Source organism: Megalobrama amblycephala, linkage group LG16, assembly GCF_018812025.1.
Source record: "Megalobrama amblycephala isolate DHTTF-2021 linkage group LG16, ASM1881202v1, whole genome shotgun sequence".
In the NCBI taxonomy this organism is placed as follows: Eukaryota; Metazoa; Chordata; class Actinopteri; order Cypriniformes; family Xenocyprididae; genus Megalobrama; species Megalobrama amblycephala.
This window is the reverse complement of record NC_063059.1, coordinates 23,614,945-23,634,094: the sequence shown is the minus strand read 5'-3', so window position 1 is coordinate 23,634,094 and position 19,150 is coordinate 23,614,945. Positions and strand designations below refer to the sequence as shown.

General features: G+C 37.2%; 1 protein-coding gene across 2 annotated transcripts; it reads right to left on the bottom strand.

The window, feature by feature from the left end:
* Positions 1–5,037: 5,037 nt before the first annotated feature.
* Positions 5,038–18,614, bottom strand: sae1 (SUMO1 activating enzyme subunit 1). 2 transcript variants are annotated; one of them, XM_048161416.1, is made up of 9 exons: positions 18,326–18,609; positions 17,945–18,056; positions 17,065–17,238; positions 13,749–13,894; positions 13,561–13,660; positions 11,678–11,783; positions 9,978–10,122; positions 7,066–7,135; positions 5,040–5,404 (listed from the first exon to the last, which is right to left on the bottom strand). In XM_048161416.1, exons 1-9 carry the CDS (start codon positions 18,424–18,426, stop codon positions 5,312–5,314), a joined length of 1,047 nt encoding a protein of 348 aa, XP_048017373.1. In that variant the 5' UTR covers positions 18,427–18,609; the 3' UTR covers positions 5,040–5,311. The 2 variants fall into 2 exon arrangements, with proteins under 2 accessions (XP_048017374.1, XP_048017373.1); XM_048161417.1 differs by lacking the exons at positions 7,066–7,135; positions 9,978–10,122 and having other exon boundaries at positions 5,038–5,404; positions 18,326–18,614.
* Positions 18,615–19,150: the final 536 nt, after the last annotated feature.

Here is a 19,150-nt window from a genome sequence, read left to right as displayed (position 1 = left end):
ATGCAGAAAGGCCTTATTTGTACACTGTAAAACATTTTCAGTTGGTTAAACTTAGAAATGAAAGTTCACCTGCTGCCTTAAAAATGTGAGAACTCAACTTGAAAATAACCTTTGTTTCAACTCAAAAATAGTCAAGACAACGCATTACTTTAAGTTAAAATTTAAACTTAAACTAATGCATTGTCTTGACTGGGAGTGAACTTTCATTTCTAAGTTTCTAAATGTTTTACAGTGTACTGTCAGATTTACACTAAACTCATGTCAGACACATTTTCTAGCTTTGTACTTTTGTCGTTTGGAATTTTCGATGTAAAATTTCTACATGAATTTTTGTATTGTTTTTTTCCCTTACCATTTTCAATAAATACGAGAATTACAAATGTGTTTTGATGTGTGTGTGTGTTTTTTTTAGACATCCTCAAACTCATTTAAAATACACAATTTTCAAAAACTAGTTCAAAAGTCAGTAAATCCAATGCAATCCCCATAGCCAATATATTAGATAAGTGGTCTTCAACACCATTTTTAATCTTTAAAACAATTATTTCTTAAAAAAAAAAACTGTTAAACACTATATTAATTCAACTTCAACTGTACATCAATAACGATTATTTTAATGTCTTTGCAGTGTACCCATCAAAACAAATACACAACTTAATATATTAAATATAAATACACTAATATGGTACTATATGCATGTTTTTATAGGCCAGGCCTAAAATGCAACACAGTTTAAGATAATATTCAATAGAGGGGTCTCTGCTCCTGGTCTCTTTTTTCATTAAGGTATCTTCAACCTGCATTAAATGAACAAAAACCTTTTCTTATGCATGTTTCATCTGATATAGTGTAGGACTATTTTACTGTACTAACGCTGAGAAAACCACAAGTCATTTCTGAACAAGATGTGACAGATTGGGATCCTCTGATTTGCGTGTGCCCAGAACATTTCCCATGCAGGCCCATTCAGGCTTCATCAGTGTTTCCAAAAGGGTTGTTGATCATTTGAGGCTTCTTTATCCTGTCACATGGTTGTGCATTTCATAGCCAGGAGCAACACATCTGTTCTGAAGTAAGAACGTCTCGCCTTGGGGGTTCCTTCACGATAAGAGGAAGTTTGCTTAATTAAAACGAAGAGCTTAATGCAGAGTCCGTATTAATCCTGCTCTCTCCTCAGCTAGAGAAAGAGCAGTGGATCTTAATCAGTCAGGGTCTCTTTACAGCTGGCGCTGCAGTTTCATTTCTCACTATATTGGCACTGGCAGAGATGTGAAGTACTTAAGGAATTGGACTTCATTACTATACTTCATTATCTTGGTGTAAAATGAATACTTGTACTCTCAATGACATTTCCAAGAAAAAGATAATACTGTTTATATTTGTTTAAAACAACCAATGAAATCCATTTGAATATACAAACCCGATTCCAAACAAGTTGGGACACTGTACAAATTGTGAATAAAAACAGAATGCAATGATGTGGAAGTTACAAATTTCAATATTTTGTTCAGAATACAACATAGATGACATATCAAATGTTTAAACTGAGAAAATGTATGATTTTAAGGGAAAAATAAGTTAAATTTCATGGCATCAACACATCTCAAAAAAGTTGGGACAAGGCCATGTTTACCACTGTGTGGCATCCCCTCTTCTTTTTATAACAGTCTGCAAACGTCTGGGGACTGAGGAGACAAGTTGCTCAAGTTTAGGAATAGGAATGTTGTCCCATTCTTGTCTAATACAGGCTTCTAGTTGCTCAACTGTCTTAGGTCTTCTTTGTCGCATCTTCCTCTTTGTGAGGCGCCGAATGTTTATTATGGGTGAAAGATCTGGACTGCAGGCTGGCCATTTCAGTACCCGGATCCTTCTTCTACGCAGCCATGATGTTTTAATTGATGCAGTATGTGGTCTGGCATTGTCATGTTGGAAAAAGCAAGGTCTTCCCTGAAAGAGACGACGTCTGGATGGGAGCATATGTTGTTCTAGACCTTGGATATACCTTTCAGCATTGATGGTGTCTTTCCAGATGTGTAAGCTGCCCATGCCACACGCACTCATGCAACCCCATACCATCAGAGATGCAGGCTTCTGAACTGATAACAACTTGGGTTGTCCTTGTCCTCTTTAGTCCGGATGACATGGCGTCCCAGTTTTCCAAAAAGAACTTCAAATTTTGATTCGTCTGACCACAGAACAGTTTTCCATTTTAAATGAGCCTTGGCCCAGAGAAAACGCCTGCGCTTCTGGATCATGTTTAGATATGGCTTCTTTTTTGACCTATAGAGTTTTAGCCGGCAACGGCGAATGGCACGGTGGATTGTGTTCACCAACAATGTTTCCTGTATGTGATGCAGTGCCGTCTAAGGGTCCGAAGATCACGGGCATCCAATATGGTTTTCCGGCTTTGACCCTTACGCACAGAGATTGTTCCAGATTGTTAAATTATTACATTCCTTTTTTATTCACAATTTGTACAGTGTCCCAACTTTTTTGGAATCGGGTTTGTAAATTGTAATTGTCCATTATTAATTGTCCATAATATGGACAAAAAAATGTCCATAATAAGTCATTTGTCTTGTGAAAAGACATTTTGTGAGTCACCACATTGTGTAAAGTGATGCAATTTACACAACTATATGCTGAAGATGTGCCAAATGGTCAATGATCTGTCTATAAACAACAATACACCAAATATAAATATAAAATCAGCTGCTGACTCTTTAAGGTGACAGGTGTAAAGATATTTAATGAGCGCTCGAGCCGAGAAAATATTGACTGCGCAGGTTACTTTACGAAGTCATTTTAATTACAAAAGATTTTTTACATATTATGAAGTATATTCGAGTGAAATTTTCAGAAAGAAAAAAAAGTAGCTTGTAGGAATATGGTAGGAATAACAGTATTAATTATCTTTTAGAGGCATCTTGAGGTTGACTGTAAGAAAGACTATACGTGACCCTGGACCACAAAACTAGTCATAAGTAGCATGGGTATATTTTTAGCAATAGCCAACAACACATTGTATGGGTCAAAATTATTGATTCTCTTTTATGCCAAAAATCATTAGGATATTAAGTAAAGATCATGTTCCATGAAGATATTTTGTAAATTTCCTACTGTAAATATATACAAAAAGTTATTTTTGTGAGCATTTCTGGACTTTATATAAAGGCGATTTTCTCAATATTTAGATTTTTTTTTTTACTCTTTTCAGGTTTTAAGGATCTCGCCCTTACAGTCAAACCAAAATTTAAAGCCTTGAACATTTCATTCATTATTACAGTTTATTCACTATAGTTTAAAAAAATTTAAAGACATGATCTCGATAAACTTTCAGAAAAAATTAATCAATCAGCAAAACATTTAGTCTCCATAATTTTTTTCCAAATCAATTTTACTGGTATCCACTGTATGAATAATTTTTGGGTGTAATATGTCACAGTTTACTTTATTTTGCTATCCTCAATTACATAAATGAACTATTGTGTTCTGCACCCACTAGTAAAAATATACATCAAAAATGTCTGCATTTTTGGTTTGACTGTATCTTGTCATATCCTAACAAACCATACATCAATGGAAAGCTCATTTATTCAGCTTTCAGATGATATATAAATCTTGATTTAAAAAAAAATGACCCTTATGACTGGTTTTGTGGTCCAGGGTCACAAATGATTGGAGAAGTCCAGTATATATCACCACACAGAATACTGTCACTTCACAGGAAGATTGAGTTGTTGTTTTTTTTAATTGATTAAAAATATATTGATTAAAACGGTATAAAAAAAAAAAAGTAAAAAGTACATAAATAAATAAATGCACTGATGAATAATTCGCAATAAGATAAATGACATGCATTCAACAGATTTTTTTTTTTTTTTTTTTTTTTTTTTTCATGCAGTCTTTGGAATTAAATTTGACATTTTTTTTTTTAATAATGTTGTTTTTGGTCTTTAAATCAAAATTTTAACATAATACCCAGACTTTACATTGAAAACATCCACATAACCGGGTACATGTTGGTAGAGACATCCTGTCTGATGTAGGAGTTTTGCCTCTCAGTGAACTTTAACAGCTGTTATTATTAGCACAGTACAGTTAAAAATCTTTTCCATGTTGTTTCAAACCTGCAAAGATAAGAATCTTTTTTGTTTGGCCTATTAGTGGTACCCAGTAACCCATGTTTCCGCTTTCAGCGCTTTCCCTGAACCTAAAAAAAAATCAAGAACGGTTACAAGACTTGCTACCACTCCCACTTAGCACCTGCTCAACCAGTCTGACCAGTCTCCTCATCTGACTCAGAATGACTCACTAATGCTGTTGTCATTAAAGGCACATGTTTATTATCTATTCAAGGCCTGAAGTCCTGATTTTGCATGTCTGCAGCACAGTCACAAGATCATAGTACATCTCAATTGTAAATCAACTGAACAAATGTGATACATTTAGTACTGTTTGTTCCATTACAAGAGGCTGTGGGTTCCCTAAACACATGATTGGACTATCAATCGTATCTAAAGTTACATTACGTTCTTCAGCATTCCTCGTTGCCTCTAACTGAACAGGCAGGATCATTTCCTTTTAGGAAAACAAAAAAAAAAAAAATCAAAACATACGAGTTTCTTCTTGCCTCAGGGTTATAAACCCTGCAGTACCAGTCCAGTAAATGACATACCTGGGCTGAGCTAATAAAAAAAACTTCCCGTTACGAACGTCACCCCCCCAAAAAAAAAAAAAAACCTAGACCTGACAAGATACGTCAAAATACGCCTCAGGCTTTCACTACAATGTCAGAATAATAACAAGTGTCAAAAAAATCACCCGCCTCATTTCAGTGTGAGAATGAGAGGTTTTTTTTTTTTTTAATTTTTTGAAATAAATGGCTCAAGGGAGCATTAAACATTTCTGCATTCATTTTAAATTCCCTTTAAAGTTGTTTGCCTCATTTTTTAGCACAGAAAAGAGACTTTAGGCAACAGATTAGAGGAAATTGCTGAAATCGATGACTGAAGAAGCACAAAACAATCCAAAACATGTTATTTCCATTGGCCTTTTATTATTTTAATACAAAACATAGAAATCACATAACCCTGGTGAAAAACGTGTGTGCATGAATATTTAAGAGCGTGTGGACAAAATGTTCTTGTCGCTCTTGGCATCAGTTGATGTGTGGCACACTGCGACGCAAAGGTACCGTCCAAAAGACAGATTTTGATGCCTGCGGCCACTGGCAGAGGATAAACTTCCATGGTGTTTTCGAGAGCGCGCATGCTTCGCCACACATCTCTCCGTGTTCTCCGGAGGCCACTTATTTGGATCCGAAGTAGTCGACCACCCCGCTGCCCTTCAGGCCGTCGAAGAAGAAGAAGTTCCTGTGCGGAGCATCTCTCTGAGACAGCGCCTGTCAAACACATGCAAACAAATCTCCTTCAGACACGTCAGACGCCACAGACCTAGAATTCTGTAATTAACTGCTTTGATCGAAGGCGTCGGACACATTCTCTGTTGTGGCGACGGAGACTGATGGGCGAGGGGCAGCGAGGAACAGAGAGCCATATGCGAATTGCAGCCTGTTTCATCATGCAGGGAGATGGCGAGACAGCCTGGCTTCACTCCACCGCCATGTGGGTTCAAGGCCTGCCCAGTCACCGCCTCCGAGACCATGGCGATCACTCCATCACCCCACACAGCCCTTATCCCCACCCTCACAAAGACCCCACCGCATCCCGTTCTGGGCTATGACATCACCTTCTAAGAGAGATATTGACGTTTAGCATTTACTGCATCTAGAATGGTTTTGTGTTTTTAAATGGCCTATGCAACAGGAGATCCTCTTTCTGTCCATAATCCAGGTGTAATTATCCACTCTAGACTGACTGATTACATCACTACGCTTTGGGTTATTTAATCTCGTTCAGTTTAAGGAATCATATGAGAGGATTTCAACCGCTCTCCGCTGGATTTCATCAGTGACCGGAATATTACCTCGTCATTTCTGGCATTAACACACCATCAACAGATAAAACTTTTGGATTTAGCCCAGATTCTGATGGAGAGGGCAGCTGCCATACGCTTCTCACTGTGCCTCATCAGAAAAGTCACTTTCGCAGCTAGCGAAAGCGGGTGGTTTTGTGGAGAACCAGATTGAAAGGTAATATGGAGGAGGAAAAAGCGAGGAAACACATTTCACGTTTCATGTATAAATGGAACAAAAAAACGTTACAGTAAACAAATCTACAATCAAGAATTTAGGCAAGTATAAAGCCCAAAGAATACTTAGGCCATACCAGCACGCCCCGTCCGCGTGCAGCCCCATTTTTGAGACCGTGTGGACGGTCCGCGTGCAACAGTGCATGTGTGAGTGACTTGAGTGCTTGAAAGCAGCAGTCCGCTAGATAGTGTGCACACGCCGAAAGCATCTTTCCGCACTCGCGGCCAAAGGAGTATACTTTGAAAGGCTTGTGGTCGAGACACAGAGGAACGCGGAAAACGAAGTATACCCAGGCCTTAAGGCCTGAGGATACCAGCATAGGGTCCTACCAAGATTGCTCTGGCCACTGCTCATTTTTGAGGTACCCGTCTCTACTGTGGAGAGGTTGGAAAGGAAGATGAACAACTATTTGAGGAGATGTTTGGGCAGTCTGAGAAGCTTCTGCTCCATAGGCCTGTATAGCTACCTGCAGCTGCCAGTAACATCAGTAGTGGAGAAGTGTAAGATAACAAAAACATGGCAGGCTATGATGCTGCAACACAATAAAGATGCAAGAGTACATCAGGCGGACATTTAGTTAGCTGGCAGAGCACTGAGGGAGGCGGAGGAGCACCTGCATCATGTTGACATTGTCAGGTTTTAATCGACGAAACATCGAGGAAGGGGGGTGCCCATTTGATAACCCACAGAAGCCCTAAATTCAACCTAAACACAACTCAACTTAAAGTTTGAAGAAGGCATTTTGAGAGAGCAAGAAGAGATATTGATGTCAATAGCTCACAGATGGTGCAGGGGGAGTGCTTGTAAATGTATGTATTTTGCATAGACATTTAAATGGATCAAAATCTCACCTTGACTATCTCTTGTCCAAGAACACCTCCAACTACAGCGCACACTGGGGCCATCTCAGAGAAACAGTAACTGTGAGGAGAAAACACAAGCCGGGAGTTGTAGTTAACTTGGAGAGAGAAGCACATTTAGTTTTTATGCGTATACTTAGTATATGTGAAAAAACGAATGCATATATATATATATATATATATATATATATATATATATATATATATATATATATATATATATATATATATATATATATACACACACACACAAATGCATATACTCCGCAAACACAGGCGCACACTAGAAAGTTTCATCAAAGTTTCATCTCAGTCTGTATCATTTCTCTCCATAAGTTATAATTAAAGGTGCCCTAGATTCAAAAATTGAATTTACCTCGGCATAGTTGAATAACAAGAGTTCAGTACATGGAAAAGACATACACTGAGTTTCAAAATCCATTGCTTCCTCCTTCTTATGTAAATCTCATGTGTTTAAAAGACCTCCGAAGAACAGGCAAATCTCAACATAACACCGACTGTTACGTAACAGTCGGGATCATTAATATGTACGCCCCCAATATTTGCATATGCCAGCTCATGATTGAGGCATTACACAAGGGCAGCCAGTATTAAAGTCTGGATGAAAGGCATTAGACAAGGGCAGAACGTCTGGATGTGCACAGATGAATCAACAGACTAGGTAAGCAAGCAAGAACAATAGCAAAAAATGGCAGATGGAGCAATAATAACTGACATGATCCATGATATCTTGATATTTTTAGTGATGTTTGTAAATTGTCTTTCTAAATGTTTCGTTAGCATGTTGTTAATGTACTGTTAAATGTGGTTAAAGTTACCATCGTTTCTTACTGTATTCACAGAGACAAGAGCCGTCGCTATTTTCATTTTTAAACACTTGCAGTCTGTATATTGCATAAACACAACTTTATTCTTTATAAATCTCTCCAACAGTGTAGCATTAGCCGTTAGCCACGGAGCATAGCCTCAAACTCATTCAGAATCAATGTAAACATTCAAATAAACACTGTACTTACGCGATTAGACATGTTGCATGACGAACACTTTGTAAAGATCCATTTTGAGGGTTATATTAGCTGTTTGAACTTTTTTTTTATGTTGTTTAAGGCAAGCGCGAGCTCTTGGGGGGTGGAGCACGGGAACCACCAGGGCCACACCCTGAATCGTCTCGTTTCTAATTATGCCCCAAAATAGGCAGTTAAAAAAATGAATAAAAAAAAATCTATGGGGTATTTTGAGCTGAAACTTCACAGACACATTCAGGGGACACCTTAGACTTATATTACATTTTTTTAAAAAAAAGTTCTAGGGCACCTTTAATAAAAATGTCTTTGTACTCATTTGTGTGTTACTCTTAACCTCTTTACACTAGCACTCATCCAACATTGGCGCCTAATCCATTTCTTTTTTGATTGTGAAACAACAGGCCAGGCCAGGCCAGTGTAGAGTATGTGCAGTTAGAAAAATCGGCCTGTGCATGTGCAATACACGTGTACTATGATGAAACAAAATTGTCACGCATGGAATGTCGAAATAATAATAAGATTCTGACTTGTAAAAAGCATTCACGTCCTTGTAGAACTTGTAATTACAACTTGTAAACTCTGAATTTTCTGAGAGCTCTGACTTGTACCTTGTGAACGCTGTACCACCTGAACGTGGCAGATTCATTTTGGCATTTGCCATTGGCCACAGAAGCTCATAACACTGAGTCTGAGGACATGAACAACTCTGAGTCGAACATCACGGGTTGTTATTTGAATGCCATGGCAGAGCCGTAGTTCGCGGACAAGCTACGCAATATCGCGTTCATAATCGAAGGCGATTCACCTGCGATTATGAACGCGATATTGCGTAGCTTGTCCGCGAACTACGGCTCTGTATATTAAGTGCCGCTCCATTTGAAAGCAGGTGATGGACATTTACCACTAATCACAGAACCGGCTTTACTGACGAGACACGCATGACAATCTCATGCGATTAATCGTGCAGCCCTAATACGTAGATGCCACATTTGAGTGCTTCAGACAGGTCGACGTGTCCGCCATTTTGGAACGGCCAACATTTTAAATGCTGTTGTCACTCACAGTAAAAACCAATGAGTTTTCCAAGATGCAACAACATTGCGCAGCCTCTGGTTGTAAAAACGGCAGAGATTTAAATTTCCAAAGTAATGGGGTTACCTTTCACAGGTGAGAATGTTGGTTTGTTTTTATATGTATTAACTCAATGTTACAGGTTGTAAAAATATACTAACTTTTATTAGTTTAGCAATTATAATGTTTGACAAAATAAATCCTTTGGATATCATCTGGTGAAGTCTTTTGCAGATTTAGATATTCATATATGCCTATGGTTGCAAATGCAGTCAACTTGCTCTTGAGTGTTCACAGACCGGCTTTGACCGCTCCAATATGGGGATTGGATTACATATAGAAACAGCTGCTAATGAGGCATCTATGTATACGAGTCTATGGTGAATGGAGCATGTAAACATAAACTAGCCTATGACGAAGGATATTTTGGGCTAAACTGAGAGAATATCAGTTTAGGTGTCTTTGGACACTACATTGCCTCTCCCTTTCCCACACTATACACTATTTCTTAAATACCACGCCTGCCTCTGTGGCAATATACAAAGTGTTGTTTTGAACACTTGTTTAAGAAGACGTGACTGGTTAAAAATAATGCATAAAAACGCCTGCATTCAGTTCTATTTCATTGCACTCTGTTGCACTTGAGAACCTGGTCAGGGTCTGGTGAACCTGAAACCAGACTTAATAATCTTGGCCGTTTACAACTAGATTTCCATATCCTTGGTTGGTAAGAAAATAAAATTGAGGAAATTAATGTGAACATCAAGTTTCTGGGTCAGCAAGTACCTGACAAAGGTGTTGGGGAGCAGCTCCGAGCTCAGGCCCATGGTCTCAAGAACATCGTCGCGGATTTGCGAAAGCAGGTGAGAGTCTTCAGCAAAGCTGTCTGGTTGAGGATCACGACCTTTATCTGTGCGAAACTTCAGAAGCACTGTTGGAGGAAGTAAGAGAAAGTGAGTGGGGAAAGAGTGGGTTTTCCACATTAAAACAGGACATGAGTGGAGGAAAGAAGCGTTTGAAGATTTGTACAGCACGTGAAAAGGCATTCAGCCCCTTTAGGCTATTTTCCAAAGTATCACTTCCCCTTTTTGACTGCCCACCATCTACAACACAAAGAACCTCAGCCCACTGCATTTCCACCTGGCAGCGAAGCACACGCACACACATGAAAGAAACACACACCCACTCATTCATGTTATCTCACTCTATCTGACACATAGATCAAATTTTAAGTTTCATAGCTGAATTTCTTTATAGAAATTTCTCCAGATTGTGAAAACAACATCTGAGGGTTTGGAAAAAAATCATTGATGTAATAGTCGCACCACTGGGGTGATAAAACCTCAAATAAATCAGTGAGTTAAGACAGAGGAAACGGCTCTTCCTCAAAAGCTGTTTGAACTGATGTGTGGTATTTTTGAGCACAGCAATGTATTTAAAGTCTTGCTTCAGTGCACAAATAGGAAGTGTTATTTTTTCCATAAATGTAATACTAGATGTTGAGGGAGGGGCAGAGGTGCCGTCAGAGACTGTTATAATGATAGAGAGGTGTGGAGGTGGCATGTTTTGTTTTTGAGAGCCACTGCACATGACTGGCCATGGACAACCTGTGATGGAAAATGAGCCAGTCTCAGTGAGGACACCAGGTGAGCACTAGTATAAAAAGAGAAATGTTGACTATAATTACACAGATCGACAGGCCCTCCCCCTGATAACGGTGTACAACAGACCACAGGAAGAAACAGCAATGTGTTCAGTCACCTAAACAAACTGAAAAAAAAAAATATATATTAACCACTTAAGGCCCTGTTTGCACCTGGTATCCATCTCAGGTGATATGATCACAAGCGGTCAGCAAAATAAAATAAAATAAAATAAAATAAAATAAAATAAAATAAAATAAAATAAAATAAAATAAAATAAAATAAAATAAAATAAAATAAAATAAAATAAAATAAAATAAAATAAAATAAAATAAAATAAAATAAAATAAAATAAAATAAAATAAAATAAAATAAAATGATTTCTGAAAGATCATGTGACACTGAAGCCTGGAGTAATGGTGCTGAAAATTCAGCTTTGCATCACAGGAATAAATAACTTTTTAAAATATATTCAAATAGAAAAGTTATTTTTAAATTATAATAATATTTCACAATAGTACTGTAGTTTTGATCAAATAAATGCATCCTTGGTGAGCATGAGAGACTTCTTTCAAAAATTAAAAACTGGCCCCAAACCTTTGAACAGTAACGTATAATTATGGGTTTTTCAAATCTTTTTTGAGATTTGGAGAAACAGTTGTCTACAGACACACATAACTAGCAGAGTATAAAATCCATTGCTTTGAGTCTGGAATGTAGTACAGACAATAAACCTGAAGATCAATCGGTAAATTACACAATTTAGTAAGGAAACACCCATTTTTCAAACTTTTTTTCAGATTAATTGAATTTTAAATTTATTTCAATAATCTGAAAGTGTACCTTGCAGAAGGAAGTAGTCTACAGGAATGCGCTTTATATTGCTTTTGGCTTTCTCATTAGTCCAGTCAACCTCCAGGGCTGCTTTGAGAGAGCAGAAACTGGCAGTCTACATAAAGAGAGATGGAGGGGAAAAGTTGCATTAACTTAAAGGGTTAGTTCACCCAAAAATGAAATTTCTGTCATTACTACTCACCCTCATGTCGTTCCAAAACCGTAAGACTTTTGTTCATCTTCAGAACACAAATTAAGATATTTTTGATGAAATCCAAGGGTTTCTGAACCACACAGATGTCATTGTGGTTTGTGCAACATCATTGCACATTTTGAGGTCCAGATAGGTATTAAAGACATTGTTAAAATAGTCAACATGACTACAGTGGTTCAACCTTAATGTTATGAGGAGGCGAGAATACTTTTTGTGTGCAAAAACAAAAATAACAACTTTATTCAACAATTTCTTCTCTCCCCTGTCAGTCTCCTATGCTGATCAGGCTGTGAACGCAGTGCAGCGCTTCAGTGTTCTACATTCCAAAGATAAATGAAGGTCTTACGGGTTTGGGACGACATGAGGGTAAGTAATAAATGACAGAAATTTAATTTTTGGGTAAACTAACCCTTTAAGGTTGAACCACTGTAGTCACATGGACTATTTTAACTAGGGATGCACCGATACCATTTTTAAGGACCGAATACGAGTAACGATATTTTATTTTCCTGGTACTCGCCGATACCGATGCCTATACATTTATTAATTTCTTTTCTTTTTTGGTGATGTGGCAGTTTTCCAAGTACTACACAGTGAGACTAATGAATGTAGGACAGCTTCTTTATTATTACTCCAATGAAGAAAGTAATAATTTTTATGTGCTTGTCACAAACTTAAAGCAAAAACCAAAGGGCATAATTACCAAAATCATAATAATAATAATAATAATAATAATAAAAAATCAAGTCTTTTTTTTACAGAACATATAACATAACACTGTGAACCAATGTAAACACAACCTAGGGTGACCAGATTTCTCATAGTGGAATAGTGGGCAATATGACCATGATATGAGAAATTTTATTTCACGCATAATTTATATTATATTATATTATATTATATTATATTATATCACAGACAAATATTTAATTAGGCTACCCTCCCTTTAAGACCGAATCCATGAATGTAATATACTGACACATATCCTGTTTTCACCCACCTGTTTACGTCCACTTAAGCCATAACCGACTGTATTTATGTGAGATACTCCACGCGATGGACATTTTGACAACTATTTGTGTATTTGACCATTCAGGCGCAAGGAGAACTGATTGTGTGCTGTCTGAGAGAACTGGTATCGCACGCAAGAAAGAGAGAGAGAGAGAGAGAGAGAGCACATGAGAAAGCGCTCCTGGTCTGTCATTCAGCGCGATTTGCATGCAGTTCGTGTCAGTTGTCATCAGTAATTCTGAAGTATTTCCACACCCCTTAAGCTGACATTATTTCTGCTGCTGCTGCCGGTGTCTCTGTGCTCGGAAAATTCTGTCAGTTACGTCACATGAGGTATCGGTTTTTGGTATCGGGGGTATTTTTACGAGTACGAGTACGAGTACAAGTACATGAGCATTACTACCTCTTTGGGCCTCTAAATTGGTTATGACGAAATTGGTTATGACTGTCTATAGGTCAGAAAGCTCTCGGATTTCATTAAAAATATCTTAATTTGTGTTCCGAAGATGAACGAAGGTCTTACGAGTTTGGAACAACATGAGGGTGAGTAGTCAATGACAGAAATTTCATTTTTTGGTGAACTAACCCTTTAAGGTTGAGAGGTCATGGATATAAGTTAAAACTGAAAAATATAGTTTACAGACATCAAATCAACCAACAAACTCACCTTTTTCACCATTGTAGTCTCACTGGGGTCGACCTTCGGTTTCTTTGCCTCAGGACCATCATTGGCCTCATTAGACCCTTTCACCACTTTGGGCTTTTCTCTGGCAAGTTTGAATAGTAACATAAGTTTTTTTTCCCCCACATGAAAATCAAACACAAACACCTTTTCATCCACATTTCCTGACTTACTCTACATAGTGATGCTCCTGGCCGAGGTCGGAGAACATGTATCCATGGTAGCCAAACACGTCTCCACAGAAGACCTTGATGTTCCTGGAGGCACACAGCTGGTCCACTCGCACCATGAGGTCTTTGGAGCACCTGGTTAGACAAATCTGAACAAAACAACATGCATTAATATGTGGTTGTTTTCAAACCAGTGACCTTGATGTATGCTTAAAACGCATCTTGCTACCAAAAACTTGGAGGAACAAAGGTTTGGCAATGACAGACAACTGACCAGAACAGTGGCACTCTTATCCAAGGTCCCAAACCTCTCACACCCCCCATTTTGGGTTTGAGATAAGAATGGGGTGGCGTATTAATGCCATCTGAGATACTAATGGCATGTGCCATGATGCGTTAACTGGGTGTATCTCGAAAGACCAGCTGAATCATCACTGTATCTGCTGCTGGTTTGTTTACAATTGATTTTGGTTGTTTACTTTCCTTGTCAGAACACCATCTGTGACCTCATAACTTAAAGTACATCTGAAATGAACTGATTATCTAAGCAGGCCTTTTTTAAACGATGTTCAAAGATTACACAATCCACACCTGGATATCAACAACACTTCTGAGAAATACTGTTGCAATGAAGTAGTGCCCTAAGGAGTAACACCTTCACTACTGTTCAAGTTCATCGGGGACATTATGAAACATACGGCGAGACATTGTCTTTTGACACATTCTTCCTGTGAGCATTACACGCCTCAAGGCAGCCAAACGACTCCAAAGAACGCATCTTTATCAAGCAGTGACCCCTAGAGGATGCAAAGAAAAAAAACTCATGCCACAATGGAATATACCATATGCCTCTGCTAAATAGCTGCCACTTGGCATTACATGACGTCTGTGCTGTCAAGTCTTTAATTCAGTTTAGTCCTCCACTACCTTCAGTCCTTCAAACCGTACACCCCAGCCAGGCCATGTGAACAGGTTCTTATGGAAACCTAGCATACTATTCTCAAAATAATGAAAGTGTAATTAGAAAAAGAAAAAAACACAATAAAAGAATCATAAAAGTGGTCCATATGACTATTTTCCAAGTCTTGTGAATCAATATGATAACTTTGTGTGAGGAACAGACTGAAATTGAAGTTTTATGGACAACTAAGCACTTTTGCATTATTTTTGAAGCTAGAAAGGCCCTGTGACTATTAAATGTAATTATGGTAAAGAATAAACAATACATTATTTTCTCCTTGTGTATTCTACAGAAGTAAGCCTTGCAGGTTTGGAACGACATAAGAGTGATGACAGAATTTAACTAATCATCTCACACTGATGTTATATATTAAAGCCCATTTCCAAAACATAATTATGAGATAAAAAGTAGAATATATGGCATACTAAGTTATAATTGAGATTATAATTCGAAATTAATACGTGAAGTCTAAATGATGACATGCTAAGTCATAATTATGAGATCATTCGAAATAATGACATAAAAAGTCAAAATTATGACAAAAATGTGAAATTATGACAAGTAATAATTTAAAAAGATATAACTGACTAAATAAATCAACTTTGTCATAATTTCAATTTATCTCATTATTATGACTTAGTATCTCATCACTATGGAAGTTTGTATCCGCCACTAAATAAAAAAATAAAAAGGTAATTGTGATTTTTATCACACAATTCTGACTTTTTTCTCAGAATTTGAGATTTTAATCATACAATTCTGATTTTATGTCTCACAATTCTGACCTTTTTCTCAGAATTGCAAGATATTGACTCACAATTGCGAATTATAACATCAGAATTTCATGATATAAACTCGAAATTACATCTTATGAAGTCAGAATTGTGAGTTTATATCATGAAATTCTGACTTTATAACATGCAATTGTGAGTTATAAAGTCAGAATTGTGAGATATATTATCTCGCAATTCTGAGAAAAAAATGTCTCACAATTGCACACTATAACACACAATTTCGAGTTTATATCTCACAATTCTGACTTTATATCATGCAATTCTGAGAAAAAAAATTCAGAATTGCGAAATGTAAACTTGCAACTGCGAGAAAAAAAGGTCAGAATTGTGAGAAAAAAAGTCACAATTACCTTTTTTATTTTTTATTTAATGGCAAGCTTCCATACATCGTGACTTTTTATGTCATCAATATGATATACCAAAGCATGATATTTTTGTCCTTATGTAGCAGAAATGGGCTTTCATACATATAAATTGCTTATTTGTGATTCTGAAAATAAAAATTATTTTATCTCAACACCTGCACTAGCAATGCTTTGTACTTGTTGCACAAAACATTCTAGTACTTGTTGTCTCAAATGATCTTTTCAAGTATGTACAGGTCCTGACGACAAATTAATTCAGTGTATTGTTGGCTTCCCCCTTACTAAACACGTCGTTTATTAAGAAATCACATGTAAATAACACGACACATAGGCAAGAGAAGACAAAGACATACACACGCAATGTTTTCTGTGCACTTCTCAACGAAATATCAAGAGAAGCAGATAAAAGAGAATAGATGATGTTAAACCCCCCTCCATTTTCTGTGTCCCACCATCTCTTCCCCCTCCTCCTGAACTCTCACTAGCACTCCCAGAGGGAGAGTTCAGACGGCTCCCAGACAGAGAGAAGATGAAAGACTGACTGTCTGTGCTTTGAACAAGGTATGTATGCTGACTGCATCTTCCACAGCCAACAGAGTCCTGATTTAAAGAAAATATTGCCTGGAACATATCATATGCTTGGAAAAGAGCACACGCTTGGAAAAGACCAAGCTCAAAGTCTCAGATAAAAGTCTAGATCTAGTGCCTAGATCTGACGCTTGCTGTTCATAGATGGGTTCACGCTGAGTTTAAGGGAAAAACAAGGTAAAAAGAAGTTATAACCACCCTAAACAAAAATGATCAATTGTGTATAGAGACATCTAGTGGATATGAAAAGGCACAAAGGAAAATAATCTATCATAGATGAACCTCAATCACACCTTCAAATTACAGCAAGTCAATCAGATAATTCACGTCCATCAAACTTTCCATAGAAATATAACATTTCTTATAGCATTTTTGTACAAAAATTGTAATATGTGCTGTAAAGTTGCATGACGAATTTGGTCCAATGCTGTTTTCGCAAGATTCTATTCTATTTTTTACAAAACTCTTTTGTTTCTAAAATATTTCTATCATTTTTTACTTGATGATCAATTATCAAATATAATATAAAAGAGTATCCGTCTGTCTTTTGTATGCTTTAGTTATGTCAAGTCTACAGATGATCCAGTAAAATAGATTGTTCTGGCACTCACTGCATCAAACTGGAAGAAAAAGTCATCCGGTTTGCTCTCCACTGGATCGGTGTCTGCCTTCACTTCCACCATTGGGTTGAGGAACTGAGCTCTCTCCAGAGAGGCCTGAGCCTGGTTCTGACCATCTGCATCCACAGGAATCAAGAACTGAGCACGTCTGGACTCTTCTGTCACCTGATTGATGAAAGTCATAGAAAATACTACTTATTTATGTAGCTGTCAAGGTGCTCTTATGAGCCTCAGTCACCATTTAATTTTATTCCATGTCTTTTCCATAAAATAAAAATGCATGACGACTTGTCATTCTGCCTTACATCTCCCAGAAGAAAAAAAAAAAGTCTGATTTGGAATGAGGTTGAGCAAATGATGATAGAATATTGTGAATTATCCCTTTGCGCCTTTTTATCCCTCCGCGTGAAGAAGACCCATTTAGATCCGCTCTGATGGATAGATCCGTTTAGATCCGCTCTGACGGACAACAAAGTTGTGTAGAGTTATCTCTGGATGGAGCTCTGGATAGAGTTAGTCCAGGAAGATTTGTCTGTAAGGGTACCGTTTAAATACACAGCTACCTGACGAATATAAATATTTTTACAGTTATCCCTCTGTGTGAGGAAGATCCATTTAGATCTGCTCTGATGGATAGATCCGTTTAGATCCGCTCTGACGGACAACAAAAAACTCCCTGAAACTTCCTAACTCTTCCATCCAGATAGTGGTATACTCTGTTTTTACTGTTATTTTTATTTCTTTGTGTTGCATTTTTATTCTTATTATTTGGTTCTTCTTTATGTAAAGCACTTTGAATTAGCATTGTATATGAAATCTGCTATACAAATAAAATTGCCTTTCCTTGCCTTTAAGTAAGTCAAATTGATACCTGCTCATGGTCCAGGAGAGTCAGTCCTTTGACTCCAGCCAAAATAAGGTTCTTTGCTACTTCTGCTCCAAGACCCCGGAGACCAACAAGAAGTACACGTGATCCCCTAAGTCTGAAAATGCAATACACGTCATATATTATGTTGTATTATATTGTTTATTATTTATGCACACCTAGTCCAAAAATGAATTCGTGTGGTGGCCCTAATACACCACTTTTATTTCAGGCAAAAAGAACGAATGTGAAAGATACACAAATAATGCTTTTGAAATAATGCTTACGATTTCTCCTAGAGAATTCGTTTTAAACAGTCGAAAAAAATCGCTTATAATAATATGACTACATTTGTTCTTTATGTACGTTAGCGAGTTGCCCACAAACCTCTTTTGAGCATCCAGACCCCAGAGGCGAATCTGACGATCATATTGTGCAGCCTCCTCCTCGCTGATAATGTTGTCTTCTTTTTCGATGGTATCAATCATTTCAAAATATTTCCGTTTTTAATAATAACTTGTAGGGAATTGACTGAGAGGTTAGCTTGACTATTCTACGCTGTGTTTTTTCCGCTGCCCATTCAATGGGACAGAAATGCCGCTTTGTGATACTCGTAAAGGCGCACAATGATGACGCATGAGTTGGGCAAAAGCGCCAGATTCAGAAGGCAACAATGTGGCTAAAGCTATTTTTTTACAGTCTATGGGCTAAAGCTAAGCATTTCATAAAAGAAATTAAACGATACGGTGCTACTTTACACAATATTAAAAACAAAAATACAAAAAAGACTTATGAGGCACTATGCCACTTTAATTTGGTTAATTAATTGTTTAACAATTTTACCCTTTTTTTCCCTTTGTTTTTTGTATATTTTTCCTATTTGTTGTGAGATGTATATGTTTGTACTAATTTTGTACATAATTGCATAATAAAAAAACAACAACGCGACAATGGACAGCTTAAAGCTTTTAAATCCATCACACTAGTATGTAATTTGTATGTAATGTATTCTTACGAATTCAAATTAAATGATTTTGCATCTTTGACTTTTTTCTCGTTTCTTAAAACAACAACAACATATAAATAGGAAAGAATATGGTTTCCTACATTTGTTTTGTCCAATATCATTAAGAATAGTCCTTTGTCATTCTGCTATGATCTAATTACATATAAACAGAACATAAGAATAAATCTATTTATAACATGGACTCA